The 19504-nt window shown below is 31.9% G+C and overlaps 2 protein-coding genes across 4 annotated transcripts; one reads left to right on the forward strand and one right to left on the reverse strand.

Moving 5' to 3' along the window:
* Positions 1-458: 458 nt before the first annotated feature.
* On the forward strand, positions 459-4812 carry LOC102621656 (transcription factor bHLH143). 2 transcript variants are annotated; one of them, XM_006494537.4, is made up of 4 exons: positions 459-623; positions 1636-2234; positions 2387-2548; positions 2645-4812. In XM_006494537.4, the coding sequence occupies exon 4, from the start codon at positions 2667-2669 to the stop codon at positions 3750-3752; it is 1086 nt and encodes a 361-aa protein (XP_006494600.2). In that variant the 5' UTR covers positions 459-623; positions 1636-2234; positions 2387-2548; positions 2645-2666; the 3' UTR covers positions 3753-4812. The 2 variants fall into 2 exon arrangements, with proteins under 2 accessions (XP_006494600.2, XP_006494601.2); XM_006494538.4 differs by having other exon boundaries at positions 2651-4812.
* Positions 4813-15029: 10217 nt separating this feature from the next.
* LOC102621179 (root phototropism protein 3) lies at positions 15030-18681 on the reverse strand. Of its 2 annotated transcripts, XM_006494536.4 has the most exons (5): positions 18541-18681; positions 17961-18380; positions 17809-17878; positions 16401-17693; positions 15030-15804 (listed from the first exon to the last, which is right to left on the reverse strand). In XM_006494536.4, the coding sequence occupies exons 2-5, from the start codon at positions 18071-18073 to the stop codon at positions 15256-15258; spliced, it is 2025 nt and encodes a 674-aa protein (XP_006494599.2). In that variant the 5' UTR covers positions 18074-18380; positions 18541-18681; the 3' UTR covers positions 15030-15255. The 2 variants fall into 2 exon arrangements, with proteins under 2 accessions (XP_006494599.2, XP_052288874.1); XM_052432914.1 differs by lacking the exon at positions 18541-18681 and having other exon boundaries at positions 17961-18503.
* Positions 18682-19504: the final 823 nt, after the last annotated feature.

The raw sequence follows: 19504 nt of genomic DNA on the forward strand, positions 1-19504 counted from the left end.
AAAGTCCAAAATTAGCCCGAAACTTAAAAATGCCTAAAAAAAAATAATTAAAATTTTCAATTATTTTAGCCTAAATTTAAAAGGTTAATCTAATAAAAATAAAATTTTATATATTATAAATTTATAGAATATAATGATTTTTTTAAAAAAAATATAACATATAAATTCGAGTTTTTAGATTGATATTAAAAGAACAACAAGGAATATACGGAGGCTGCGCTCGAGCTTTGCCGAAGCCGAGATTTTGCCAACCCGATTCGATCCTGAGTTGAGGTGCTTGTCGACCCACCATTTTTTATAAATTCTTGATTGTTCCTCCTCAATCAACAGTAACTAACTCTAGTTATTAAAAAAAAACCACACACACAGAGACAGCGGGTTAATTTAACTTTAAGAGTTAGATGAAGACATCGAGTTAACAACTGTTCCAAAACAGTTAGCAAACTAGTGACGTAGAACAAAAGGGCAAAATGGTCATCCAAATGTCTATATAATCTTAGCATCCTTTTATCGATCTACTTCTTTAGCCGCATCTCTTGCACTTTCCCTTCTCACTGTTCACTTCAACATTGCTTTGTATCAATCTCAAATCTCTTCAATCTGGATCTAGCTTAAACCTTACTGTAAGTCAATTCTTATCACTTCCCATATCTTTGTTTTATCAGTTTGTTTCATATATCTGTTTCATGAGTTTATCCTCTGTTTGGCTGCGGAGAAAATTTTGTTATTGAATTTGTTTCGTTGTTTTCAACGTATGGATGTTTTATTGAACTCGGTTTCTTTTCTTTTCTTTTTTCCTTAAATTTCTTATATATATACATATATAATTTTTGTTTGTTCTCTTCGTAAATTTCATATATTTGAAATTCTGAAAATTTTTCAGAAATATTTAAAAATTAAATTAGTTGATCTGTCTGTAAATTTTTTTTTCTTTTTGCAAGAGATCTGCCTGTATCTTAACCTAATATGTACGAGATCAATGAAAATTATATATAATAACTTACTACTATTATTATCTTCTTTTTTACCTGAGAAATTTCGTTTTTAGACTGCACGTTCTTCTTATATGATAGGGGCTCTTATTTTTCTGTTTGCTTATTGATAAAATCCCGGAAATGATATTAAAATATCATGTAAAGTCAAATTTGCATGGGTTGTTTTGCGCGTTCTTTTCTTTTCTTTTTTTGTTTTCTCTGTTTTAATTTACAGTTTTTTTTTTGGTGTATCTAGACTTGCTTTTGCTTTGGTTTGGTGCATATGTCAGTGGAGTAGGAAGTAGAAATTGAAACATAGCTGTATTTGTTGAGTCTGTGTTGCCCATTGTTTTATTTCCTGGCCTGCAATTTGTGACTGTAATTACAGAGGAATGGAGAAAAATTTTTATTATTGTGAATCTGAAGTTTTTTCTGGTGTTTGCGAGATACGGATGGATACTTTATTGGCAGATCCTTCCCATGAGTCGAGGATAATCGATGAATATCTGAATTGGCATTTCACTTTCTTGGTTTTGCTAGCTTTTTATTGTTAATTTCACAGTTGGAAAAATAGTTTTGTTGTTCAGGTTCTTCCTATGAATGATACTCTGATTTTTTTCCCCTTCACAAAATTCATCTGTTCTGAACTGTCCTTTTGCAGGAAATTTGGGTAATACTTTACAGGAGACAAAGCAGACAAATTGGATCATCATATAGTTCAGATATGCCTTGGTTGAGTCCTTCAGTTGATATTTGTTGTAGGGTTGTGCGTTTGAATTTGTATTGCAGGGTTATTCTCTAAATTCTTACTCCATTCGTTGAACCCTAATTCCTGTATCTATTGGTTCTTGTTCCTCATTCAACCATCCATGGGATCCAATCACTTTTTTGTCTCTTATTGTGATCAGTATAGGATTATCTAGAAAAGCTAAGTCATTTTTAATTCAAATTTAAAATCTCTTTCTTAGTTAACGTTGTATGTCTTGTACCGTTCAATTATAAGTTAGATCTATTGTCGACTGTTAAATCTTGCTTTGTCCTTTTCTCTCGCATCTTTGGATACTTGTCTTTTCCAGTATTTAGATAATCTGAGTGGTTTGTACAAAGGGTGGTTTGTACAAAGGGTGTAAAGAAGTTATGGTGTGCCAAGCAGCCAGTCAAACAAGATTTCGAGCATTGAAATATGAGAACGGGAGTGCTGGAAAACCAACCATTATAGTTAGAGTGATAGCATGCTTTAAACCTATGGAGGATTGCCAGGTTAGTGCTATACTTGTTTGCTAATTCATAATATAATTTCATGCATGCATTTTTTTGTGGATTCTTTTTATAAACTGGTTATGAAATGTTTATTTACATATTGCTCATATGAAATCAGTGAATAATATCACGTTTGTGTTGCACTTTTTCAGGCTCAATATTTCCGTCAATTGCTTAAACCTGTCACGTAGATTGATTGCACCTCTGTCTTATAGTATCAAGCTGGAAATCTTAGTTTTTCCCCTTTTATTTTTGTTCCTGAAAGAAGTATCAAGTAATTGACTTTTGCGAATATTTGCACAAGCAATCTCAAGGTATGTTTCAAATCATTAGTTGGCACTGCTAAAATTTTTCTTTCATTTACTTTTCCATTTCCTTTTATTTATTTGGCCGTGCTATGTTTTTGTTAGTTACAGGGATTATTTTGATTGGATGGTTAAGGCCCACGAATCTTGGATTTATCGTCAGCATTCTGCTTGGCAGTTGCCTGATTTGAATTGCATGAGAACTTCCCTAGATCCCAGGCAACCAGAGTGTTTGCCTTCACTGATTGCTCCTGAAAATTACATGTTTTCTGCAAATGCAGCATTACCAGGGTATGTGTCTCCTGGATTTGCGAACTTGAAGACAGAACAAATAAATGGAGCTCACAAGGCGCTTCAAATTTTGCCACCCCGGTTCCAGAATTTGGTTCCCAGTCCATACCCATACCTTAATGAAATACAGCCTGCATTTCCTTGTGGGTTCAGCGAACAGGCCGCACCTAATGAGAAACTTGGGTCTCTTCAGAAGGGTCTCTTAGTTTTTGATCAATCAGGGAATCAAACACAGTTAGTTTATAGCTCTGTTTGCCCTTCTGTCTTGAATACACCAGCTACCCTTAAGAAAGAAGTTTCTGTAAATGGTTTTCTTCAAGATAAGGCAATTAAAAGAGACCAGTTTACTTCGGTTAAGCCTTTACTCCATGAAGAATTTGATGAGAATCACATTAGTGGTAAAGAATGCGAGATGCATGAAGACACTGAAGAAATCAATGCCTTACTTTACTCGGATGGTGATGATGATTATAGTAATGGTGATGACAGCGAAGATGATGAAGTAAAGAGCACTGATCACTCCCCAGTTGCAATTGAGGGAAAATATGAGAAGCATGATTTAACTCTGGAAATATCTGAAGAAGTTGCTAGCTCTGATGGTCCAAACAAAAGGCAGAAATTGCTCAATGGTGGATACAATAAATCATCACAAACTGACACAGCTTGTTCAGTACAATTGGAAGGGTCCCATGAGTGTGACAATGATGCAGAATCAGGCTATGCCAATGGCCAGACGCAAAAGGAGGAAGTAGATTTCATTTTGGGTAACATGCAGTCAAGAAAGGATAAGATTCACACGGCTTTGAGAATTCTGCAGGGCATAATTCCTGGTGCTAATGGAAAGGACCCATTATCGCTTCTCGATGAAGCTATAGACTACTTACAGTCTTTAAAGCTGAAAGCTGTGGCTCTTGGAGTGTAGCCACGTTTGAGTTGTGCTCCCTTCTTTGTTTGAGTTGTGCTCCCTTCTTTACATAGTATTAGCTAGCAGCAGCAGCCGCAGTAGTGGATTGGTGAAAGGGGTCTAAAGAAGGGTGGAAGGTGTTAACCCAAAATTTCTTGGCCTAAATGATTGATGAATTTGAAACCACTGCATTAGCTTTGGTTATGTGGGGTATGTATTTTCATTTCTTTCTCCGGCAAGAAGAGCTGTATATAATGGGCTAATAAAGTAAGGAAAGGAAAGAAGTAATGGGATTGATGTCGCTGTTTGCTTGCTAGGATTGGAGAAAAGTAATGGGGATTAGTTTGTTGACCAGAAATGATATCATATTAGCTTTTGAGTGAGATTTATTAAAGAAAGTCACAAAGATTTGAAACGCATGGATGGTTGATAGTGGTGGTATGAGTTGTAAAATGAAGACAAAGCACCTTCTTTTAGGAGATGTGTCTTGAGAACCTCCATGGATTTAGTGCATGCGTGTTGGGTAACTTGGGTCCCACCTTCCACCCCTCTCTCTTTTATGCTTTTGTCTTTTCTCTTTAGTCTAAAATCACAATCATGTTGGTAGTAGTCTCAATAAAAGTCTGAAGAAAAAAGTTTACTCTTGTGGGGTAGGAATGAGAAAGTGCAAATTGGGTTGCGCAACTTGCATTTCAATTCCAAACTGTTGGGTCCGAACCCTTGATTAAGAAGTAATGGTTGTGGTTTGTTTCACATGTTAATGTTTGAAAGCTGGTAGCATGTGCGTTATGTTGCAACTTGTAACCATAATAATAGTTGTTATTGTCAAGTGTGAACTGTTAAGAATTGGTTTGTAATCTTGAGTGTATATGGAGCTGTGTGAGCTGATGCTATTATGGCTTTGTCAGTTGTGCTTGTGTATCAATAATTGGGAGTTTGAAACATGGGGGAGAATGAATACTTCCAATGTAATTGCCCCTTTGCGGCTGTTGCTCAGTTGTCATTGTTCTAATCTTTGTCAGAATATGTATGTTTGTAATTTGTTTTAAAAGTATTGTATTGGATTTCCTTTATTGAAGAGTTTGTCTTTGTAGAGTCGTGTGAAGCGAGGCCTTCCTGTGTGCATGTGGACTCTTAAAGGCCTTTAATGTTATGAACTGTACTCGAAATCGATTCTCCTTGCGATTAGTGGTGGTAAAAAAATCCGTCTGGTTTGGACCCGGACTGTATCCGGGCGTTGTGGCCCGGGTATGAAATTGGATCGGTCTTGGGCATCACTTGATAAATCCGAAATTCGAATTTTATTTAAAAAAATTATAAAATATATATTATTTTAAATATTTATATTTATTTGATTTATTTATTATACATATATAAAGTTTTAAACACTTAAAGTTTATATTTTCATGTTAAATTTTATTAAAAAAATTAAAACTTATAAAATTATCAAAAAATAAAAAATATATACACATATAATATTAAAAAATATAAAATTCGAGTACTCGGATTAAAATTCGGTCTGGACCCAGACTGGTTGCATCCGGGCAGGGTCCGGTCATTACAATACCCGGACCCGAACCGGGGTTTTGCCATCCTTACTTGCGATAGGTCAAACGATCGATTTTTTTTAAGTTATTAAAATAGAAGTACAAATTTTTGTATAATTTTTTTTAATATACAAATTAATTTGGAATGACACAATAACCTGGACGTGGACGAGTCTGGATAAAGTGGGTCGGGCTCAACTCGCACCGACACATTTAGCATTCGAAATCTAGCACCAGTTTCTTGAACTCGACATATCTGGCACAGCTTTTACGGGTTCAATTGTATGTTGTTTCCATTGCATCCATTTGATAATATCATTGTGGCCTGTTGGAGAACTAAAACATAGAAAAAAAATTATATAGTTACCAGGTTTGAAATCCACAATCCGAGAACTCGGATTTTTTCCGGTTGAACGTAATCCGAATTCGGAATTAAAATATTTGGGTTATATCTGGGTTTGGTATACCAAATTGTCATCTAGGTTTGAATTTGGAAAGACTGAATCTGGACCCAACCCGAACTCAGATTTTGCCATCCTTGAAATTGATATGCCAATATAAAGATAGTCAATGGGTTAGACAGTACATGGCATGGCACGTTTTGATGTGGCACGCAGCATGACACAACATGCACGTGAGCTAGACCATGCTTAGAATTTTAGATACGCGGACCTTAAAAGCATGACACGATTAGAGATGGATTAAAACACGACACATGAAAAACCTACAATAAGCACATTTTATTTTTTTTAAAAAGTAAACTTAAAATTTTATAATTTTACAAATAACTTGAAATTGAATCTTTTAAATTCATTTAATTATTAGCTTTTAAAAAAAATACTATAATTGATTTATATTTATAATTTATTAAATAAATAATTGATATAACGATTTTAATAAATAAAATTATAAATATCATTATTTTATAAATATGTATTAATAATGTTGTGATCTATGACTCTATGTAAGTTCAAAATAACAATTAAGTTAACTCTTGAGAAAAAATTATTATTGTTGTTATTAGTATTAAAAAAGAATTCTAATGCCATAAGGTCAAATTTAGTACATTCTCTTACTATTATGAGTTCTGATATTTGCCCCAGATCAAACCCCGAGACTAAACAAAGCGGCATCGTTTTGTATTATTATTTTTTTCTTTTTTACTTCTTCAAAACATTGCCGTTTCACTTACCATTTGTAAGTGACTCCATTGATTCTTAGACTTAGTTGAAACAGAGTTGCACTGTAAATCTCTTCCTCTTCGTTTCTTCGTGGCTTTCTCTGTGGCTTTCTTCGTGGCAGATATTTTTCGTGGCTCTCTCTCTCTCTCTCTCTCCAGCTGTCTCTAGTAACAATTTCATTGTCTCCTTTGAAGAAGCAGATCCATTGTCATCTAATTTCACGTTTCATTTATTTTTTCAGCTCCCTTTCTTCGTAAATTTTGATCTTGGCGTTCATCATAGATTTGCATTTTTGTGAATTTACGTTTGTGTTTCGGAATCTTTGAGCTCACTTCTTGCTTACCGCCGATTCCTTTGATCTAATTTGTTGCTCGAATTGCGAGCCTTCATTTTGAGGTAATTATCTTTCAACTTCAAGTATGACCTTCTCTCCTTGTAACGATTACTGGCGAAACCTGAGGAAGATTACGGTATTCGAGCTCTCAAGTAGAAATCGCGCGCAATCATTCAGATTAATAAGAGTAGAAGAGGCATTAAATCTTGTTGAATTCATTTCTTCCTCTGAGGGATGTGACTAGTGCTATTATTTCTAGGGCAGCATTTGGTAACAAGTGCAAAGATCAAGATGATTTTAGTTCCACTTGTTGAGGAAATATTGCCGCTTGCTGCAGGATTTGTCATTACTGATTTGTACCCTTCTCTTAAATTTCTTCGTTCTGTAACTGGGGTGAAGTCTAAAGTGCAGAAAATTCATAAGAAGATGGACAAGATTCTTGAATATATTATTGCTGAACATAAGATGAAAGATAAATTTCTATTAATTACAAAAATGTTGAGACTGGCGACAAAGATTTGTTTCAGATTTAAAATGTTTCCATACATTTTTCATTGGAACAAAAGGTGTTTCTTCTGCAATTTGCTTTGTATTTGTTTCGCTGAGAAACCTTCAAGGAAAATGTAGGCGCAAAGAAATATGATAAATGGGTGCGTTCTTTGTAATAGAAAGCTAACAGCTTAAGACGAAGAGGATGAAGAGAAAAGCAGCTGTTGAGTCAAATGAAGAGGAAGAGAGACGCATATATTGTATCTTCATTTGGCAAATGATAAGTGAAATGGCAACGTTTTGAAGAAGTAAAAAAGAAAAAAATAAAAATAAAACAAAACGACGCCGTTTGTTTAGTTTTAGGGTTTGACCCAGGGCAAACGTCATTTTCTTACTATTATTAGTTTATTATTATTGAAATGAACTTGAATTTTGAATTTTTGATTATATTAAATTTGAATAAAGGCACACGGACCCAAAAAAGTACATAGGCTTGAAAAAAGTACGCCGACAACTTGGTATGTGTTCTTAAAAAAAGAAAAAAAGAAAAAAAAGTTATCAGACTTTTTTTCTTAGGCATAGCACGGCATGACATGACATAACCCAGGACACGGCACCTGTGGTTACAACATGAGTGAGCACGAGACGTGTGTTGGGCTGGGTCTAAGCAAAAAAATTTAGACACAAGCATGCATGAGCCTTCCTTTGATGGGCCGGGCTGGCACAACACAACCCATTAGCCTTCTCTAGGGCAATACACCATTGTTTGGATAAAATAAGAAATTCAATGTTATTAGTACAAGTTGGCTCGTGTGAAAGTTACTAGGGGGACAAATTAAATAAATTTGTTTGGTAATAGATTATAACATATGTTTTGAAATAATAATGATCGAAATTCTCACAGTTGGATCTCAACTTAAGTCTCAATTGTTATGTATCTTTCAACTATTAGATAATGAATTTCCTAATTGATAAAATTAATATTCTACCATCCACTAGATAAATACTTAATTGGTGGGATCCCTAACATTACTCATTTTCAAATATTAGTATTAGCCAATCAAGTTACAGTGAATTTTTGTTAATAATTGTAGGTTTTAGTTTAAAATATGGTAAAAACACGTTTTAGAGGTCATAAGACGTTAATATCACAAGATGCATCAAATAATTAATCGTGTCATAGATGAATAGATCGAATTTGAATTAATATGATATTAAATGAATTATAGTTGCCGACTCATATATCTATTCAATTACAAAATTAAAATACGTGGGGCAATATAATAAAAGTGACACAAACGCGTAGAAAATAAATGCTTTCAGTGTCAGAAGAACAATTGCAGCTTTTCTTTTTTCGTTTTTTGGGCTACAAGTGCTTATGTCGTGTTGTGTCCGCTAGGTTTATACAGACACCCCAGTAATAACGCCAGTAGACAACAAATAACCTTAATTCAAATTCTTTTTCGTCATCCTTCTTACTTAGGAAGAGATGAGGTTACAATTCTATCTTTACCTCAACTTATCTCTCTCTTGTCATTCTTTTTTCTCTTAAACGTTTCACATTTACAATAACTGCCCTCAACACTTGAAGATGGGTCACCATAAGCTGACAAGAGCAATATTTGCAAATATTGCTTGCCAGCATTTTGAGTTCAATTCATTTTATGAAAATTTATTCGAATATACTTTCTCATAATTGAGGAGAGTGGATTCTATGCTGAGCATTTATATATTTTGAATTTTTCATAATCTAATTAATATGTTGTTGAGTCGATAAATAACATTACCATCACTAGCTGACTTTGATAATATCAAAGTCATACAAAATAATAAATAGAGATATATAACTCTCGGAAGTCTTGGAACAATTAATGAATTGTAGCAACTTCTAAGTATTTTTTGACAACGATTATTCTATAGGGTGTTCTTTATTGGATCTTGTTCGGTATATGTTAGAGTATCATAAAAAAATTCATATAATTTTACTTTTTAAATACTTATATATATATATATATATATATATATATATATATATATATATATATATATATATATATATATATGTGTGTGGTAAATAGAAGAGTAAAAAATAAGTTTTCTCCTAAAAGACTCTTCAAATAAAAATAAATTTATAGTACTTTAATCAAATTTTTTTCTTATCAAATTTAACTACTCTCCATTTTTTTTCAATAATGAAGTTATATAGTTTTCGCTCTTCAATAATAATGATACAAAAAATAATATAATATATTTGAAAAGTAAGAAGTTACTCTTTAATATTGAAAAGAGACAAAGACAATCTCATTTGAAAAGTATTTTGCAATGTCTTTTATTTTGATAGACACGACAACTTGTGATTCAAAAAAAAAAAAACAATAGGGAAAGACTAAATAAATGTAATCCTTGTACGTTCATATAAGGCCAAATCTTTTTAAATGTTCATTAACAAGATTAAGAATAAGATGAAATATGGAGATTTTCAAAGAAGATTTATCCAAAATTTATAAGTTTGAATTACAAGATGACTCACTACTTATTACATGTTTCATCCTTTAGATTTCAACCAAACTCAAAGGGAAAAAAAAACATTTTTTTTTTGTAAAGAATATGATATTGGCAAATTTAGGGAGTCCAAAGTCTCATTTGGTTTAATTTCATGCTTCTTATTTTTACTAGGACATTCTTGTTCCTTTTTTCAGGTTTAATAATTGCTGTATTTGAATCGTTTCGTTATTTTAGGTTAATAATTGGGATTTTCCATTTATACTAAAGATTAGGAATAATGTGTACTACAAATATGAGAAAAATTCTATAATATTTTGATTAAAATTAGTGAATTAAACATAAGACTAGTAAATGAAAGGTAAAACAAGAAAATTAACATAAGAATGAGAAATTATGTTTTAAAATTACAAACAAAAACTTGTAAAAATAATAAAAAAACCTATAAATCAACATTAAACTTTACCTAAATAAAAAATAGTTAAATCACTCATCAATTAAAAATAAAAAAAATTATATTGAAACTAATTGGAATAAATTTTATTGAGTTGGTTTAACCAAAGATTGCATATTTATTCTAGGACATTTATAAACTTTTTTTTTTTTTTCTATCATAGTATTTGTTTACCACACAATATAAATAAGCAAAATTATTATTATTATTATTATTTATATGGATCAAGCCAAAATAAAATAAAAAGACATTCTTATATTTTGTTTTAATGCTAACGCTCAAGTTTTTTATTTTTTTATATTCTCTATGGAAATAATCTGTTTTAACACTCGTGTTTTTAATCCATTTTCAAAGCCAAATTTAGTCTAGTATATAGAACGGTAGCGTGGTACACGTCATATGTCCCATTGGGAATTGTGGTTGAAATTCAACAAACTGCTTATTTAATAATTTTTGACAAAATAGTGTTTAGTAAATTTTGAAAAATTTACTTATTTTGTATGTTCTCCATTTTGATAATTGCTTTTAAAAGCAGGTAGAGGTTTACTTTTCATAAGTAGCTTATTGATTTAGCCACCATATCTTTTTAAAGTTCCTATTATAACCTTAATATTATAAAAAAAAAGATAATTATGTCTTATTTTTTTATATACCCTAATAAACAAAGCCATTAGATATCATATTACCACCACAATTAGGGATGTTCAGAATCCAATCTAATATGCTCAATCTATCTAATTCGTAAAAATCTAATTTGTAGATTTGTGGATTGGATTGGAATAAAAATTTAAAAATCCACAATCGGTGGATTGGATATGGATTTACTTCTATAAATCCGCAAAAATCCGTGAATTTGCAAAAAAAAAAATTAAAAAATACATATTTATTTAATTAAAAAATAAAACTTGTAAATGTGGCATTATTACTTACTAATAAATAAATAAATAAGTTAAAATATAGTTACACTAACACTATACATATCTTATCCAATAATAATATATAATAAACATAATTAAATAAATAGATATGGCTTTCTAAACAATAAATTTTAATTAATTTTCATGTATTGATTTAAACAAATGAGGTTTTTTTCACTGTATTATAGTTTAAAACTTTGAATGTATTATCCTAACTTTATTTAAACAATTAATTTATTTAAACAATTAATTTATTTAAATCTTATTCAATTTTGAATTTGATCGGTAGTAAAATTATTTTTATATTAGATTTTTTATTTAATTAGTTCGTAGAATGAACATAATTAAAAATTGTTATCCACAGACCAATCCGCAAAATGGTGGATTGGATATGCATTGAGTCAAATATGCATTTGATTCGCAGACGTATATATTGGATTTGAATTGAATTTGCCAATCCGTGGATTGGATTAAAATTTTATAATCCGTAAAATTGCGGATTGGATATGGATTGATATCTAATTTGCAAAATTCAATCCGCGAACACCTCTAACCACAATCAAATTACCGTCACAATTGCTGTATGCTTGCTCCAGTATCAAAGTTTTAATCCAGTAAGTTCATATTTTTTTATATTTTGCTTTTATTTTCTATTATAGGATTCAATAAGACTTGCATATAATAACGTAATTTTCTTTGAACTATGAAGAATTTCACATGAAAGTTAACTATGACTTTTAAAATCAATTTCATAACCATGGCGCTTTTGACGGTCAATTTGTTTATATATATTGTAATCATGGTGTTTATTGCAACAACTTAATGTGATTGTAATGCATATTACTTTTTTATTTATTTGGATTATGTACTAGTATGAATTTTTATTATATTTTATGTAACAAATTATGAAATTCATTAGATTTTATTTAATTGAGTTTCTTCTTTCATTTTATGTAATTCTATGTGTTTTAAAAATAAAAAAACATGTTTAAACATTATTAAACATACTCTAAAAAATAAAAGGTAATTAAGTTTATGTTTATTTTTGGTCATTATATAATAAAACAATACTTTCATAATAAAAGTTACCAAATGTATGTACACTGTTTTTCAAACTTGCAGCAATCGTAACAACACAATTTACCAAACACAAAGTTGCATTTCTAATTAGCAACTTATTTCATCTGTACAAGAGAAGTAGCTTATTTCATCAACCACCGCAATCCCAAATCGCCCCTTAAATAGAAACTATATATTTTTTTACTAACTATAAACTAAGAGAACTGAAAGGACTATCCCGAGTATTTTGACTACTTGATTTAGAAATAAAGGGTGTGATGAAGTGTTTATTTATTAGAAGTCTAGAAATTTTATTAATTTTTTTTTGTTTTTTATAACTTATATTTGATTTTCAGACATTTATATATAAATATAAAAAGTAAACTTTTGTGACTTTATCTGAATGGAAAAGGTTTGGTAAAATATTATATCCCAAAAATATCTTTGTTAAATATATTTATTTCCTAAATTATAAAATTTAGTATATTTTTTCATTTATTTAAGATGTTTTTTATTTACAAAAAGAAAACCACTTATATTTGGATATTAAAAAATGATTTCTTTCAAACATTTGTACTTAAATCAGTAAATTTAAACTTATTCAAATTTTAGGCAAAAAAATATATGCTTCTTTAATAAACAAATGATGTATTATGCATTCGTCGCATTGTCTGATATGGTAACAATTTATTCGTCAAAGTAACAAATTTTTCATTATATGCATAACTTATATTTTCAGACAATGTATGTTGAAAACATATTCTATATAACAATAACAATAGGGTATGATATTGTTACCATCAACGAAAAACTTTTACGGAGAATAATAAAAAATTAATATGTGCAGTTCAATTGATGCATACAAACAAATACAAGGTACAATACTCTTTAGTAAACTGAAGATGCAATAAAAGAGACAACAAGGTTCTACATCTCATATAAACATTAAAAATTATAAAATGGATTTTGTTACCTTACATAATTATGTAAGAATGTAAGGTACATAACTTTTTCATAACCGTTTGATGAAAATCTAACGGCTGTAAAAATATAAGGTAATAAAATTCTGTTATTTTTATAGCCGTTGAATTTTCATCAAACAATTGTGGAAGAGTTATGTATCCTACATTATTATGTAAGGTAAATAAATCTTTATAAAAAAGAATTCTAAGTTGAATTTTCATCAAACAGTTGTGGAAGAGTTATGTATCTTACATTATTATGTAAGGTAAATAAATCTTTATAAAAAAGAACTCTAAATTCAACCTCGTAATAAAATACGGCAGATCCTATCCTAATATGTGCCCACCCAGAGAGCCTGTCAATGACACGTGTGTTTTATGTATAATTATTTAGTTGAAGTACTAAAATTATTATTTTTTCTCTTGTACTGTCAAGGTTCAATTTTATAACAGAAAAATCGAATGTTATTACAAACGTGGCCTTAAATATCATTTTAATTTTTCAATAGCAAACTTGATGTTCAATAAATTAATACAAGAATTGGGACTTCAAACTAAGGCCATGCATTGGGACAACCGTTTCATGCAGTGAATGCAGCGATTTTGAGTGTGGTCCTGCAAGTATAATGTGCATATCACGATACTATAATTTAAATTTTGTGGTCCTGCAAGTTTTAATATAAATTTCCATGTTCTTAAATTCCGGATCCTGATATATAAATATCTATAGTTCAACATCGAGAGACCTTGCAATGAGTGATAATTAAAAGTTGCATGTAATTAGTCTTCAAATTTTGAATTCCTAGAATCTTTTATTTAGATTTTTTTTTATAGGTCACATGGGCTCACTAAGTTCATGAAGCTTGGGCAAAGGGAAAAAGAAAAAGGAAATCAAGCAAGCAACCAAAATCGAAAGACTATAAATCGTGTTACAACATTAATTAATTTTAGGGAAAATAATTCACATTGGGGGATTTATTATGGGCTAACTACAAATATAAATTAGTCTTTGTCTTTTGGTATGAGTTAGTTTTGTGCGTTTCTATACTTTATTAATATTAGAGTTACTCATGCACGAATAGCAGAATGGGTCTACACAATCTTACCACATGATAATAAATTGATAAAAAAATCAGTCTAAACATGAATGAAGGTATTTCGAAAAATATTTGTAAGAAGTACCCCACATCAATTGAGATTAGTTACTTATCGCTAAGAATATAAATTTAAAATAAACCCTCAATTATTAGACTAGCTTTTAAACATTATTTAGGTTTATGAACTCCTATAATTAACACCCTCTCCTAATCTAGGTTTTCTTCATCTTTTGAACTCTTAAACCATGTGGGCGCATTAATAACTGTGTACTTACTGGCCCTTTTTGTTGCATGCAATGAATTTTATTGAATGAGCATATGCATGTGTACATTCCCTTTGCAATGTAGACATGGTTTTCTTAAGAACACGCCAGATGTGTACATAGGGAACCATATGCAATCCATTCTATCTAAACGTATTATTTGTAAAGTCTTTAGTGCTTGGTTAGCATATGTTTTAAAACTAAATTCCAGCAATGGCGTTGATCATCAACACATAAATGGCACTTTTTTTTTTAATTGTGTGTGAATTTTGTGAGATTTTTCATCTAGCAAACCCACTCAATATGCTCTTAACTTGTCTCTTCATGGTTCAAAGCCAATGATCCATTTTATCATATATAAACATTAAATTTTCTTTTGTTTGATCTTATTTGTTTTCCTTCTCTATATATTTGATTTCGTCTAGTAGTCTATCAGAAGAGGAAGAAATTTTTTCGGGGTAACTCCAACTCACAAGCATTTGCATCTTGATTGAAAAACCAAAGTACATTTGAGATGAAATTGAAAGCAAGCTCACTCACAGAAGAAAAAACAAATTTGGGTGACAAATTGACTGTCCTTTTTTCTTTTTTTCTTTAATCTTCTTCTTGTGTGTAGAAAATTGCTATAAAAACCATGATTGAGAGTAGAATAAAATAAACCAATGGAAATACAGAATCCAAATTTAAAGACAGTCCTTGGCTTGTTACTCCAGAGTTCAAGAAATTGAATTTCTCCATCTTCTAGGTGTTTTTCTCGTCTGTTCTGCAGCATTCGGAACCTGCGGTCTTATATCCTGGTGATCTGTAGCTGTCATCTTGGTGAGTTTGCCCAGTTTCTTCCACCCGCTAGTCCATGCCGAAGTTTGTTTCTGCTTTGTCAACTTATCAAACTGTCTCTGTAGAGTCTCCATGTCATTTTGAAGTTCAAGATACTTAGCCTTGACACTCTCTAGCTCAAATTTGAGTGTGTTAATGTCCTTCTTAGCAGTTGCCCATCCTTCTTGGAATGACTGTGGTGTCGCTTCAAGTAGAGATTTTCTGTTTGATATCATTGGCTGGTATTGACTTTCTCCAGCTTCTTTCAGGGTGCTGTTGGCCATAGCATTGCTAATCTTTATCTGCTCAGAGAAAAGGACTTGAACTACAATCCTTAGGGGTAGTCTTTCATTTTGTGCGGCATGCATGCAAGCATCAATCGACAGTTTCTGGCAATCCATCACACGGCAGAGACGTTTCCTTTCATGCTCGGATAGCGTTGGATGGGCCTATTAATTAATTTATTGAAATAGATCAAAATTCCAAACAGAAAGCAAGTTATGCACCCAGAACTTTTGATTAGCACAGAACAATTTTAGCCGTTTAAGAATGGATTTGGTTCAATTTCTTCAATTCAAAGTGATGGTAATATTTATTTCCTTGGTGTAATCAAAATGATGGGCAGGTTCAATATTGGAGTGCTCTCTCTCATATTGCAGTGGATGAAGTATACATGCATTCTACAGAGCTGAAGACAAATTCTGATATTAATTACCTCTTCACTAAATTTTTTTCTCTTTGTATTCTTCTTGTTGACGCTTTTAACTTGTGATACAAATTCTAACCAATGTTCCTAAACTTGATTCAATTTTTGGCATATGCTGAGTTTGCGATCTAAACTTATGTTTCCTTTGCAGTAAAACTGAATCCATACACGAATCAGTTCAAAAAATCGAGTACAAAAACCAGATGTGAACACTGCATCTACTTAAAACTTCATGATGCAATATGCTACTGAGACTGAGCTAATTGAAGAAATTCAATTATGTGAATGAGGCACTTCAAACCATATATCAAAAAGCTAATAGCAAAAATTAGAAATTACCTTAAGGTAAGAGTCAATTGCTCGATAAAGTCCATCATCACAGGTTCTTGCAGATTCAGGTAAAGCCTCTGCCAACACCTGAAATTTCGTCAAAGACAGGTTTCTATCTCTGGCCACTTCTGTAAGATAACCATCAACAAGCCTTGCCACTCTCATCTTAGCACTTGTGCCATTTCCCCTTTGACTTGCGTCATACATGTGTTTATCTGAAAAAGATTGCCTACTAGGACTCGAACTTTCGGTCTGCTCCTGAACAAGAAAATGCTCCAAAAGCCTCTGAACAAGATCCACATCATATAGAGTTTCACCTTTACTGTAAGCAGGAATGAGAAGATCTGCCAATGTAGCTTGCTCAAACTGCATCCCCACTCGTTTCTCCAATTCAGTCACCAAAGCAGGTGCTACTTTTAACATGTTTGCCATTCTCAAGAGCCTAAGAAGGAAGCTACATGACACACTGTCTTTCTGTGGTGGAATTATGCTGATAAGGCTCTCGATTATCATCCGTTGATCTTTAGCCTGAACGGTTGGAGGATCATCCTTCATCCCTGCCACGATCATATGAAGTCCACCTTTCCAACTACTACAACTACCATTACTATTGCTAGCACTACAGCTGCTTATTTCATCTGCTGACCCTGAACTTTCTCTTATCAAACCCGTAAGCCATTTTGCCGCATAATGCATTATTGCAGCTCCAATCAGCTCAAATCTCATACCCTTTACTTTAATTGCTGTAATGACCCTAACAAAGTGATCAATCCTGAGAATCGAAACATCTTCAAACCACCAATCAGGAGGAACTGGCTGACTTCTGCTTGGACTTGAATCTTTCATATCATTCCATTTGGGGCTGGAAATTTTAGGCGGTCTCCCAGTATATGCCCATCTTATCCCTTTCGGATTAGCACAAGCCTTCCAAGCTATCGACTCACTACATCTTCGCACAATTTGAAGATTTTCAGCCCATGGTGAGAGCTTTTCACAGCTCTTCAATACAATTATAGAGTCTCTCCACGAAGACAAAACAACATAACTGAGAAAAGCTTCAGTTTTGAATATAAGATTGCCTTCTTCTAAGTCCTCAGTCATTTCAAGATACTCAGCAGCACATCTTAGGCCAGAGATATTTGATGCTGTTAGATCAACCGCAATCCCATAGCAGAATTTTGCCGCTAGCTCAAACGCCTCTGGCCCTCCCGGAAGATCATCCAAAACAATCTTGTTCAGTTCCGAGTCACGCGATTCATATATAAGTCTATTCATCTTTCCACTCCTAGAAAGCAGAGGATACTTTCACAAACACATGGCCAAAAAAAAAAAAAAGAAATTAATAAGTACTATGATTTGTTCAAAGCTTGATTAGCTGATTTCTCATATATCATACTAGTACAAGACTAGCAACTACCTTGTGTAAGTGAAAATTAACATCTCCAATTTGAACAAGAAAGTCACTTGGAATATCAGTAGCAACATACCTATGAACAAAACAAGGACGTCAAGATTTTTCAAATTGTTGTAGTTCTAAAAATAAAAATGGGGATTTGATTTGTTACATACCAAGATTGGCCTCTAAGCTCAAACCCATCAGTCTTGACACTAAGTTTAGTTGAGCTAAGAACTCCGTTACCATAATCTCTGCCTCCAAGTGATTCACTCTCAGATTCCCACATGATGGTGGTGATGATGATGGTGAGATCAAATAAATTAGATTAGGTTTTCTTCAATTTTGCTCTCAAGAATGTGGCTCTAATCAAAACGGAGAATATTTTTAACAAGGAACAAGAAGAACAAGAGCTGATGGGAGCAACAAAAAATCCCACATGGGATGCTCGGAGTTATCTGAAAATTTGTCGGCTTCTTACAGAATTTCAAGGCCTCTTACTTACACTTACAGGCTGTGAAGTAATGGGCAAACAAGTAGCAATGCTTTAGTTGATCATTTTCACTTCCAGCTTTGGATTTTTCTTGATACTTTGTCTATGCATAAACAGTGAGAGATTCAGTTTCTGCTTTTCATTAAAAAAAAAAATATATATATATATTTAAATATAAAAGAAAAAAAGTTTTATTACAATCCCAAAAAACATTCCTCTGTTAACGAGAAGGAATTAAGGAGTGAGATTTTTACGTAGCATACCTGCCTGCTGGTTTGTGAAAAATTATGATGATTGCATTGTGAAAGCCATAATTACCAAAATGCCACTCATTTTTGTGGTCAGTGCGCATTTTCAGTGGGCTTTTCCAGTCTCTGCACTCTATTGAAGTTATGAAAGCATTTAAAATTATTTATTCCTGAAAATTTGTTATCTTTATCCATTTTTTGTAAAAATACAAATGTTCAGAGAATTGATACACTCTTCCAAGGAAATCCCCACTTAAATTCTGAAAAATTGTAATTTTTTTTTTCTTTTTTAGGTGGGATTCTCCTTTGAGAAGAGTATCATTTCTCAAAATGTTACTACTTATGATCAATATTGACTAAATAATTCATGAAGATTGGATTACCAGCTCCCAATAAAGATTGCAATTTCATATATACAACTCTCATGCATGCATAATTAAGCATACAATCAAGAAACCTTAGTGATAAAGATAACACTATATCAAGATAGCACTTGATTGATATAGATAACACTATGAAAAAATTTTCTTTCGATAAAAATTTAATAATACTCAATCTTCACTTATGATTAGATTTATTGGTAGACTTACACACACACACAAATACATATAGATATTAAAATATTTGGATGATAAGGAATTTCACCCACTAGAGTATTAAATATTAAAGCTTGTCTTTTATCATATATTATTCAAATTCAAGTAATTGCAGTTGCAAAACTCATTCATGGTTCGCCATGCAATATACACCAGGAGTTTGGATTTATTGAATCGATTTATCATTCAAATACAAAATTTTATTAGCATAATGTAACATTTTATTAACATAACGTAACAGTCTGAAACTATTTAGTTATTGATGTAACTATCTTTCTTGTAGACATTTTAATTAAGCACTCCAAATCTTGTTTTAGTGGGTCATCTGATGTTGGTCAACTAGAAAAGTTCAAGTTTCAATTCACTTTCCATGCTTTTTATAA

This window comes from Citrus sinensis, chromosome 8, assembly GCF_022201045.2.
Source record: "Citrus sinensis cultivar Valencia sweet orange chromosome 8, DVS_A1.0, whole genome shotgun sequence".
Lineage (NCBI taxonomy): Eukaryota > Viridiplantae > Streptophyta > Magnoliopsida > Sapindales > Rutaceae > Citrus > Citrus sinensis.

Coding starts and splice junctions, on each gene's coding strand:
- LOC102621179 (XM_006494536.4), bottom strand. CDS start 18,073: ATGTGGGAATCTGAGAGTGAATCACTTGGAGGCAGAGATTATGGTAAC. Junction 17,694..17,808: donor TTAATTTTCACTTACACAAG/GTAGTTGCTAGT, acceptor TGTTTGTGAAAG/TATCCTCTGCTTTCTAGGAG. Junction 15,805..16,400: donor CAATTGACTCTTACCTTAAG/GTAATTTCTAAT, acceptor ATTAATTAATAG/GCCCATCCAACGCTATCCGA.
- LOC102621656 (XM_006494537.4), top strand. CDS start 2,667: ATGGTTAAGGCCCACGAATCTTGGATTTATCGTCAGCATTCTGCTTGG.